General features: G+C 36.8%; 2 protein-coding genes across 2 annotated transcripts; both read right to left on the bottom strand.

The window, feature by feature from the left end:
* Positions 1-7,610: 7,610 nt before the first annotated feature.
* J4E93_008714 (uncharacterized protein) lies at positions 7,611-8,136 on the bottom strand (the record flags this gene model as incomplete). Its single annotated transcript, XM_049346612.1, has 2 exons — positions 7,611-8,032; positions 8,088-8,136. 2 exons carry the CDS (start codon positions 8,134-8,136, stop codon positions 7,611-7,613), a joined length of 471 nt encoding a protein of 156 aa, XP_049196032.1.
* Positions 8,137-9,964: 1,828 nt separating this feature from the next.
* On the bottom strand, positions 9,965-12,350 carry J4E93_008715 (uncharacterized protein; the record flags this gene model as incomplete). Its single annotated transcript, XM_049346613.1, has 2 exons — positions 9,965-12,229; positions 12,303-12,350. The coding sequence occupies 2 exons, from the start codon at positions 12,348-12,350 to the stop codon at positions 9,965-9,967; spliced, it is 2,313 nt and encodes a 770-aa protein (XP_049196033.1).
* Between the last annotated feature and the right edge of the window lie 7 nt (positions 12,351-12,357).

The raw sequence follows: 12,357 nt of genomic DNA on the forward strand, positions 1-12,357 counted from the left end.
ATAGTAAACACTTACCTATAACACTATTTAATATTATAACTACTCTCTCTATTATCTATAACTAAGTTATATTACTATTAATTTAATTACTATAAGATAACTTTCTAAACACTTACTTATTTATCTATATTTTCTACTACGTTATAATAGCCTCTATTATAGGCGCGTAACTACCTCTAGATTCTCTACTAGGTAGTAGTTCTCTAGGCAGTAGTCTTCTAGGTCTAACTAGAGTACTTCTATTAAAGAGAATATATATCTAATACTTAAACTAGAAGCTATCTACTAATAATATTACTAAAAACTATAGTTATTGCTCTAAGTGTTGCGCAACCTATTACACTAGTATAGTAGTAGCTTAAGTATACCTTCTATATATATATATAAAGCTTTACTAATATAATATAGAAGCGTCTTAAGACTAGCACTAGCGCTACTAGTAATATTACTTCTAGATCTTCTATTAATCTAGAAGTACTTAGCCTAACGCTGCTTAACCTTTATAGTAGCTCTTAGAGACATAGCGTTTAGCTAATATTTTAGTATAGTAATCTTACTACTAGTTTTTCTAAGTTCTCTACTTATAGTCTATTTAAGCCTCTATCTTAACGTACTCTTATTATAGGCTTCTCTAATACTTTTACTTCTCTACGTAGTATATTATCTTCTAGTTTAACTTTATCTAATATTAACGTAGCTCTCTATTAACCTATTACTTCTACTTCTATATTAACCTCTTCTCTTCTAGCTTCTACTCTAGCTTATATAGCTTCTAGACTAGTAACTTCTTTAAACACTTTTTACCTATTCTCTAATACTAGTTCTAATACTAGAATAGGTAGTACTATATACCTTTAATAAGGCTTAAATAGTAGTAATATACCTAAGATAGTAGTAGCTAGAAGAGAGTAGAATACTATTAGAAGAGACTACTGCGCTATAGCTTAAGCTAGTAAAGAACTCTCTTTTACTCTCTCTTTAGATAAAGTTAAGTAGAGACAGGCTATAGAAGGTAAGTCTACTAGCAGTACTAGTAGCTCTCTAAGTAACTCTTCTTCTTTATCTTAGCTTTAGACTTCTTTAGGTATTTATAGCTTAGCCTTTATACTCTATAATTAGAACTTAGATAATAAGTCTTTTATATTACTACCTCTATTATTATAAGAAGCTAGCTCTCTCTATAGTTATAGCTATAGTAATTTAGTTACTAGTATAGGTTAGTTACGTAACTATTTCTACGCTAGGTCTTGTAGTTCTTCTTTCTTACATTCTTCTAGCTATTACTTCTAATATATAGGTTATAGAGTATACTAACCTATAGATATATATAGAGATAATAGGTACTACTTATTCTATTATACGTCTTAGATTAAACTATAGTAGAAGTAGAGTATTAATAGAGTATATTATTATAGTTATTACTATTATGTCTAGTATATAGATATATTTAATAATAATTATTTACGTAAATAACCTATATATAAGAAGTATTATACGTAAGATATAATAGATATAATATCTAAAGTTTCTTTATCTTATAAAGACGCTTTCTTAACTCTACCTTTATAGAGTCTAGCGTTTAGTTAGTACCTTACTACTAATTCTATTAAGAGTAGTTAGTGTATAAGTTATAGCTATGCTACTTAAAAAGTACTTAATTCTAGACTAATTAAGTAATATTATCTTACTAGCAAAGTAGCTCTGCAGGTTTCTAACTCTCTTTTAGACTTAAGTTCTAATAAATAGTAAGATAATCTAGTACTTACTAATTAAGACTTTAAGCTACTTTAAGACTTCTATACTAAGTTAGATTCTAAGAAGCTAGAAACCTATACTTAGTGTTATAAAAGGTAGTTTTATATAGATCTTAATAATAATAGTATATATAAATTCTATATTAAAACTAACACTAGTCTTAAAGAGAATAAACTATATCTATATAGCGCTATTAATAACTTAGACTCTAGCTCTTATAAGAAAAACTTAGAGCCTTTTACGCAGATTAAGAAGATACTTATTACTAAAGTATATTACTTTATTAAAGTTTACTAAGTTTAAGAAGTGTAGTATAAGTATAAGAGCTACGTTATTAACTTTCTTACTAATATAGTAAAGGTGTATAATTACCTTTCTCTTCTCTCTTTAGATTTTAATATAATTCTAGTATAGCTCTCTAACTATAATAAGAATTCTTATATATAGCGCTAGTCTTAACGTAATACTTATATATAGAAGCTAGTTATTAGAAAGTAGCTTAAGTTTCTATAGTAGTATTATTCTAGCTACTATAATATTAAGATTACTTATAATAATCTTAACGCATTAGATAATAACTTCTTTATAGATAATAAACTTATTATATATAAAGTAGAGGCTAAGGCCTAGTTTAACGCTATAGCTATTAACTCTAATAGCTAGATAGATAAAGACCTAGAGGTTATAGTAGTATCTAATCTTTATGCTAACTATAATAAGATTAAATAGATTTAGTAGTAACTATATTCTTAAGAAGTAATAAGGTAATAAATAATTAGGCGTTAACTACGTTAACTATCTAAGATAAGTATGCTAACGCCTTAAACTACTCTATTATCTAAGTTTAATAAGATATATACGCTATTAAGTTAGACTTTTTCTAGATTATATTCTTATAGCTAGGTAGAGTACGTATTAGTAAGGCTTTATAATATTATCTACTCTAAGTATATACGCTATATACTTCTCTATAAGAATATATAATTTACTTAGTATTCTTAGTTTTACTATATAGTTTTTAATACTATTATACGTATATAAATTAATACTTAAGCTAGCTTCTTTATTAATACTCTATATTCTTAGAATAAAAAGTTAACTATAGAGTAGCTACGCAACGCCTTTAATAACAATAGTAATAAATTACGTTAGATTCTTAACTCTATTACTTACTATTCTACTAGCCTAGTTAGTACTTAGCTTTATTAGAGTAGGTAGATAAAAGTACTTAAGTCTATAATTTAATAGCTAAGTTACTTTAGTTTCTTTCTTACGCTATTAGCTATAGATATATACTAGAATAGTCTAATAAAGCTATTCTCTAATTATAAGGCCTAGCTTTTAGCTAATTAAACTTAGTAAGTTTATTTAGCCTATAATAATCTTTAAGACAACCTCTATATTATAGTATATTACTTCTATTACTATTTGTAAGTCTTTTAGAAGAAGGTACTTAATATTAAGTTTAATATTAAGAATTTCTAGTATTACTTTAAATAGTAGTTTTATAGTAGTATATATAATTATAGTCTTTTTTAGATAGATAGTTTACCTTTAATTAAGACTCTTACTATTAGTAAGCTAGCCTATAATACATTTACTAAGTTCTAGAGCATTTACGTTACTATAATTAACCTAGAGCCTAACTCTAGCGTCTAGCCTACTACTTTAGATTCTATAATTTAAACCTCTAGGCTTAAGCTTATAAATAGTAGCTATATATTATCTAATATAGTTAATTAAGTCTAAGGCTACGCTTATAATATACTTTACTATTAATATAAGAATAAGAGTATAGATTTAATAAAGTATTAATTTAGGTTTCTATATAATAAGTATAATAAAGCTTATATTACTAAGTACCTAAATTACTTCTATTAATACTTCTTTCTAGCGCGCAATAATTCTCTTATAAATAAGTATAACTAACTAGTTATAATAAGCTAGTAGGTAAATACTAATATATTACTCTATACTAGTATTACTACTATTATAGAGTATGTTATTAAGTATACTTCTAAACTAGAGTAGGCTTTACTTTCTTACTATAAGCTTATATAGGCGATTATTTCTTTTATAAATAAGGTAAGACCTTTCTAGTCTCTAGTAATAAAGCTTATAAATAAGCTACTTAGTAAGTATAATTACTCTACTTAGAAGGTATGTTATTAGCTTCTTAGCCTCTTTCTTAAGTAGGTATCTTAGACCTCTATATATATAGATATATACCTATTAAACTAATAGTCTAGAATAACTTAAATTAAAGATAGTAAAGTGCGTTAAGGTTTTACTATTATAGAGTATTACATGCAACGCTCTAACTCTCTTAATAATATTAATCTTCTTATATTTCTACGTATATATAAATATTAGGCGCTATATAATATCTAACTATAAGGTAAAGCTTATATTATTAACTACTTTTCTTAGTATTCTCTAATAGACGTTAAGAATTATAGGTAATTAAAGCTTATGTTATATTACTCTTTTAAGGCTATTAAAGATTTTCTATTTATTAAAAGCACTTATAATAAGTCTTATAGTAACTTCTTTAAAGCCTATAAAGTATACTATAAGTGTTGTAATTATAAGGCTAATAGCTTTAATAATATACTACTAGATCTAGAAGAGTCTGTCTATAAACCTACTTAGAAGAACCTAGATAATATAGTATTAAATAATATAAATGCTAACTAGAGTAAGCTTATATAATAGCTTCTAAACTAAACTAGTGCTAATAGTAATATATAAAATTAACTTAGATACTATCTTAAGAATTATATAGATTAGAGTAACTAAGTAGGTAAGTATTCTAACCTTCTAATTAATTAGTAGAAGAGTATAAAGGTAGACTACCTAGCTCTATCTTTAGTATTATTTATAACGTTATATATAAACTTTAAACTTAAGTAGAGACTACTATATAATACTATTCTTAATTACTATAAGAGCTCTACTATAGGTATAAAACTAGCCTAGTTACTTCTATATTTAGATAGTAAGGCTAGTACTAGTAAGATAACTATTATTTAGACTCTATATAATACTGTTAATAATATAGCTTAAGACTATTTACGTCTATCTTCTATTCTTTAAGTAGCGTCTACTAGTATAGCTACTTATAACTTTAGTAGTAGTACTTTATATTTACTATTTTGCTTTAACATTAAGAGTAAGTCTTATTAGAAGCTATTCTCTATATACCTATAAGCGCTTTAGAATAAGTTTAGAGATATAGAGTATTTTATTATTAATAAGAAGTCTATAGTTAGTATTTATATACTAACTTAGATTTATCTACGTCTTAAAGAGATTTTTTCTAGAAATACTATATAGTATTTCTCTAGCGTTTCTATTATTCTTACTAGTAACTTCTTCTAGCTTTCTTCTATTATAGAGAAGGCTATTTATAACACTAGTAAGCTACTCTCTAAATTAAGTAATATTACTCTTAGTAAGTCTCTCTATAAGAAGTTTAACTATATAATTATACTAGATATTATTAAGCGCTAGACTAGTAATAATACTAAGTTATAAGTCTTTTAGCTTACTCTTAATAACCTTTATATAAATAAAGTTAGTTACTAGAATTAGATACTACTTACTAGTTATATATATATTAAGCTTTAGGCTAGTAAAGACCTAACTTATTTTAAGAATATAATATAGATCTTTATATATAAGAATAATATTAAAGTATATAACTACTACTATATAGCTTAACTAAAGCGCGCTGTATTGCTTATTAAGGCGTCTTATACTAGTAGAGTTCTAGTAGAGACTACTAGTACTAATAAAGCTAGAAATCTCTATAGTCTAATATCTATATCTATTAACGCTTGTATTATACTGTAGAATAACTTTTAGATTAATTATTAGTTATTTTATAGCTCTATAGCTACTATTTATAATATAGTTTAGCTTATTAGTACTAATTATAATATTAACCTACTCTTTACGCTCTTAGTTAACTTTAATAAGTATAATTAGAACGCTCTCTATATTTTAAAGAACTCTAAGACTAGTTAATTATTAGTTCTAATCTTCTACGTAAAGTGTAACTAGGTAAAGTTAACTATTACTTATATATAAACGTAGTTTTTTATTACTATTATATACGCTATTACTATCTATAAGAGCTAAGGTCTCTCTATTACTACTACTATACTTAACCTAAAAAAGAAGTAGAACTTTTTACTTAGTTTTACCTATGTTACTATCTTACGTATTAGAACTCTAGATAGTTTTCTATTTAAGAAGCTATTTAACTTAAAGTAGCTTAAGTTTAAAACTATAAATACTACTATTATATAAGCGCGTAATCTTACTATTTATAAGAGTTAAGAGATTTCTCTACCTCTCTAGTATAGTAATAATAGAGAAGATAATAACTTACTAGTATTTTCTACCTCTTAATATAGTTATATAAGCTAAATATTAATTCTACTATTACTATCTAATTCTATTATTTCTTCTAGAGAGTTATACTCTATAATTATAGTGCCTTCTAGAGCTACTAGTAGTATTATCTTTTCTAATATTTCTGCGCCTTTACCTACTTCTCTGCTTAGACTACTACTACTTTATTATATTAATTAGCTTTTACTACGTAACTTAGCTTAGTATAATAACTTTAATAAAGCGTAAGTAAGCTAAAGTAATAATAGTATAAGCTAGTTTAAGTGTATTACTTCTACTCTCTTCTATAACTGCAACTCTATACCTATTACTTATTAAGCCTTCTCTAGTATTAATATATATATCTAGTATAACTATAGACTTACTATAGATAACTTATAACGCTAGATATAGTACATAAATAGCTAAAGTTATAATATAGTAAGGTTAGAGATAGACTTAGTTAAGAATACGTTCTACAACTTATATAAGAATATAATATAATTAAAAGATACTATAAAGAATAGTAACACAAAGAATAGTAATATAAAGAAAAATACTATTAGATACTTAAGTAGGCTTCTACTTATTAATATTTATATTAACTAGTTATGTAGACCTACAGGTAGATAATAAATATTTACTTCTATTAAACTACTAGACTTTTACCTTCGCGCTGTAGGCCTCTTAGCAACTAGAGTCTAGAATAAAGTAGCTAAAGCTATACTTCTTTAGTGCTATTTACAAACTAATAGACTATTTTAATAGTAATAGTAAGGCTATAAGTAGTAGTAGTAATAGTAGAGATTATAGTAATAATATAAGTTAAGATTACTATCTCTAGAGCTTCTATAGCGTTAACTATAGCTTTAATTTACTACTCTATAGCTATAGGTTACTTAAATAAGTATAAATATAATATATAAGTAGTTTAGATAACTATACTATAGTTTAAGCTATATTATATTTATAACTATATATATAATACTAATAATTAAGCTATACGTACTTTATAATAGCCTTAAAAGTACTGTATTACGTTACGTTAGACACGCTGCTTGTCCTTAGTGTAGAGATATAGAAGGATGGGAAGACGTATACGAGACGTTATCCGCGAACCTGGCTGCATTTATAGCGTCGCTACCTGGCAGTTCAGTCCTTGACGTGAGTAAATTTAACCTTGATATAGCCGAACTTTGCTAACGAAACATACAGCTGCCAGCAAGCACGCTGTCATTGAAGTCCTCCTAAGCTTTAATGTATCTTCACGAGCTCGGAGCTAGTTGTTCGGAAGATCTTGACACGTGACGAATAGGCGGTTATGGGCAGTGATAGACGGCCGTGTGGTCGGGAGAGCGCTTTCAGGATCTGTATTTTCTGGCTCTTCTCCATTATTATCGTACAATACCATCTCCTCACCCCAGCCATCTTCTTCACCAACGACTCAGACATGAACCTCACGCCCTAGGCTCCTTCCCACCAATCTGATCACTCTCCCTAACAAAACCCCCCTTACCCTGCCCCGGCCGAATGACCTGTCCCTGATTCTCCTGCTCAGCCGCCCACTTCTTCAGCGTATCCAACCCCACACTTTTCAACGCGCTCTCATGCGTCGATTCCAACTTAACCTTCGGCACCTCACCAATCCCCTTATCCGCAGCGCTCTTCCACGACGAAGCTTCGAGGCAGTATCTTTGTCCTGGTCCCACACCGGCTTTTCGCAGGTCGGTACCGTTTGAGGTGGAGAAGTCTAGGAAGCTGTTGGTGAGGATGGCGGCGATGGGGTTGCTGCTTGTGCACATTCCGGCGTTGATGGTGGAGGGGAGGTTGGAGGGGGTTTTGGCTTCGGCGGAGTGCTTGTGGAGGGGTGCGTTGAGGACTGTGCTGTGTTAGCTAGTTGATCATGATGGAAGTGTAGAGATGGGTTGACGTGCCGTTCTTTTGAGTGACGTCCATTTTTCCTTGTTGGTTCTTGCCTGACATCTTGAAGGATTGTGGATTGAGGTTCGTGAGATTACAAGAGTTTAGTATATGGTTGTGAAGTTGAAAGATTGCTTGATGCTGGCGTGGAGTTGGAGATTTGGTGAATGCTGGAATTGGTATGCAGTTCTCAGATGTAAGTAACAATACGATACGCTTGACGTCAATCGACGCCTTTGTTCCTGCATTTCTACGCTTTACTCGCTTCGCTCAAGGCACGATCCAACAATGATGCCTCCATTACCTCCTCTGATGAATGTCTTGACGTCAGCGATATCTAAGCGTCAGAGCGTATTTTGACGTCGAAGCATCGTTCCATTCAAATAGTAGATGCATAGGTAAAGACAGACTTCCTTTTTTAGAGCTGGCCGCCTGGACAGATGTAGTCGCATACTGTGGTAGGAGATTCCTTCCTCAGACACCCTTTCAACACAACCCATGAGTTAGCGCTAGTCCCAATCGATACTAGCGTCATCTTCTCCATCCCCGACCGTGCGCATGCATACACACCCACCTTGCACTGCATTTCGAACCACCACACCACCCGTGGTAGTACTGCATACGCATTTATTCACCCACCTCCCCATGGTCACACCGCTCCTCCAAATTCTGGGTCCTTCTCCCTCGTCACTTCGGCCGCGCAACACGATACTTGGCAAGCATCACACTGTTACAAGTCGGCCTTTCGCAACCACCGACATGCCGACAGCAGCCCTGTGCACTCGCCCAAACGCTCACTCCCTCACTGAACCATGGCCATCGGCCAAATGCAGAACTAGCACACAGCGTCGCACACGTGTTCAAATGCCATGGCTTCCGTCACCGAACGCGAAAGTGACGGAGACCCAAGTCAGCCAGTCCTGTTCGCTTTTCACCGAGGACAGGCCGCCGCATGATGGCAAGTGCCACGCCGTCATTTGCCTCATGAACTTAACAGATTAGCCACGGCTAGATGAATCGATTATGAGTGGAGACGACGGCTCCATCTGAGTCGTTTGGGAAATGACGTCGACCTCGTCATTTCATCGTGCCGCGTTCTATTGCCAATTCCTCATCTCGCGACGGGCGTTTGGCGAACACGTAGTAGTCCGCCGGCAGTTTAGCGAAGAGAATCAGTAACGGTGTGGGAGGGTACAGGGCACATGCCTGCCCTAGCACTTCAAACCCCTCAAGGGAAGGAAGAACGCATAGCCAGTTGAACGCAGATACAGGTCGATCGCAAACGTAGTGCATTGCCTTGCGGAAAGAAGAATGCAAAAAACAAAACCTATAACGGCGGTCACGAACGACGATCTTGCGGCATTGATGCGCATGTAGTGTACTCCTATGTGCGAAAAACGCAAATGTTCGCATGATCGCACTTGCTGAGATGTCAATTGCGGGGGAAATCACTGCAAGAGCTAAATTCACTTGCATGAAGTAGAAGGAAGAAACGCAGGTTGACGTCGCGGATGGCTGCATGCCAATCTAGGCCCTTAGGCACGACGATCCGGGGAAATGCGCGGGTACGATGGTGTTGGAGTGCATTCGACCAACGCGTGATTGGAACGTGTTTACATGAATTATCTGTCTATCAATGCATTCGAACTTGCTAGGCTGATATCGATGTCCAATCATGCCTTGTATGCGCAAGAATGGAGCCTCAAAGCCTCTTCTCCCTCAGACACTTCTTGTTAAGAAACGCTAATCCTCCGTGTATCATGTACCTTGCTTCAGCGCATCGGAGAAGGTTGATCTGTTGTCCAGCCACGTCGACCAAGAAAGAACCGAACAGGCCTGCAGCCTACATTGACATGAAAAACTACAAGAAAGGTGCAGCCACAGCGGACATCTAGCCTTGCAGCCTCTGCCGAATCTCAGCGACGACGTTCCGTATGCGCGGCTCCTTGACCTTTTGCTCGGCGCGGGTGATGGCATCGCCTATCTGTAGTATGTCCCTACCAGCCTCGCAGAAGTCAGGACCTAAGCAAAGCAAAGTACCTGTAGCCACAAGCGCGCGATATACAGCCTCGGAATCGGTAGCTGTGGTGAGGATTTTGGACAGATCGTCGAGCAAAGAAAGCGCACGATCCGCGTTGTTCTCGGAATTCAGTAATACTGAGTAGTTGATGTAGAGTGTAGTGAGCGCGATGATCAAGTTTCGGTTCGTCGATGCTAGGAAGGGCGAGACCAGTGGATGGATGTTGTCGAACTCTGTGCTGGCAAGTAATCGTCCCTTTTCTGTTTGGAGCAGATTGCTGAGACATCGTATAGCCATCATTGTGTTGTTGGGCGGGGAGGTTTCCGTGAAAACCCCTGATTCAATAAGGTTTGGTAACAGACTTTGCTCAGGCGACACTAGGAAGGCTGCCGGCTCCTCGAAAGCAAGGACAAGCCGTAGCAAATCTAGGGCGGGCAGACGCTTCTCTGCGGGCCATTGTGTTGCGGCTTTGACAAGGAGCTCCACGCCTGTAATGTCGATGCCCTTGCCATTTCCCTGCTCCAATGCCGTCACGGTCGCATTCAGCTGCTCCACGTCGGGCGGATTCAGCGAAATGCCCTTCTGTCCATCGGCCACAAGGGCTCCATTGAACTCGGTAAGTTTCTTGAAAATGATCTTGTGGTTTCCTGTCGTGATGGGCAGGTAATCCTTTTGCGGGAGTATCTTAGCGGCCGGAGGTGCGGGTGGAGGCTGGGTCGCGACTTGATTGGCGTCGCCGGGCCGATACCGTGCTTCTGAGCCCCACGGGTCCGTTCCCTGCGCACTACCCTGCCCTAGCGTAGCACCCTGTGTGTTCTGAATAATGAAGTTCGCGACTTGGTCGAGGTACGTGAGCGGGAGCTCGTTGTCTTCGATGAACTTGCGCGCAGCTTCGTAGTGGTTCTGGTTGAGGTTGTAGGGTAGCTTTAGCGGAGGCTTGCCATCTTCGATATCGACATCGAAAACATAGTCGTACTCTTTGCCAGCGTGCGAGATCTTGCGTCCGCCGCTGCCCGCCGAGTCGACAACAGTGCCAACGTTTACCCACTGATTGGCGGCTGCAGACCACTGGTATGCGGACACGTTGCCGTTCATCTCCTTGATCATCTGAACCTGGCCCTCCTTGGTGCCGGAACGTTGTGTAAGGAACTCAGGGCCGGGCAATTGCTCCTTGTTGATGTCTCCCACCGTTTGCTGTGGTATCGAAGAGCCCTTGACGTCGTCGTTAAATTGCTGGATCTCGGTTTCAGCAGCGTAGCGGGACTGGTCACGGGTAAAGACGCGCGCAAGCTTATCGCTCGCGCCAGTGACGATGTCGCCATTCTCGCCGCATACAGCTACTGTCCATACGGAGATAGCTGGGTGGGTGATGGTCTGGATGCACTGGTTGTTTTCCCATATGCGCACCGTCCGGTCTTCGCCGGCACTCACCAGACCGCCATTGGGAAGAACGGCAAGGGAATAGATGAAGTTCTCGTGACCGTGCAGCTCAGCCACCTGTTGTCCGTTGAGTGTCCATAACCGGATGACGGCGTCGTTGCCAGCGGAAGCGAACTGGGCTCCAGAGGGATGATCCGGGGGCAATCGGCAGAGAGCGCGCACGACTTCAGGTGCTTGTATCGACCGCACGGGGGACGTGGAGCCTGAGGTGTGGAATATGCGGATTTGCTTGTCTGCACAGCCGGTGATGATAGTGTCGCTGTCGTAGGCGAGGACGGCCCATACAGAGGCTGTGTGGCCCTGCAGCACTGTAGATTCGCCCCACTTGCCTACTTCCCATAGCCGTGCCTCCATGTCCCAGCTGCCGCTGACAATGTATTTTCCGTCCTCACTGACATCCAGCGCGCACACATTGTTGCCATGTCCAATCAGAAGAGCGTCGGCATCGTCGTCGAGGTTCTTGCTCGGCCGCCGTACGTCGATGATTTGGTCCTTGCCGCCTGATACGACCAGGCCTTCGGGGAAAGAGGACGAGGGTGGAACGATAGCGAGGGAGTTGACGAACTCTTTGCCGTGTGTCTTGATAGTGCTGTCCCATATCGGTGGGCTCTGTGACTGCTGTGCCCAGACTCGTACTGTGAAGTCTCTCGACGCAGAGACAATGGACGAGGGGGATGGGAATGCTACGCTGCGGACCTATTGGTGATGTTAGTCGTTGTCCTGCATAGTCTAGTACTTTGCTGGTATCTATAGTAAAATATGTACGAACATCGTCTTCGTGGCCGCGCAGAGTGGCTGATAACTTGAAGTCGGCCATAGTTGGG

Source organism: Alternaria ventricosa, assembly GCF_023758065.1.
Source record: "Alternaria ventricosa strain BMP 2768 chromosome Unknown scaffold_18, whole genome shotgun sequence".
NCBI lineage: Eukaryota > Fungi > Ascomycota > Dothideomycetes > Pleosporales > Pleosporaceae > Alternaria > Alternaria ventricosa.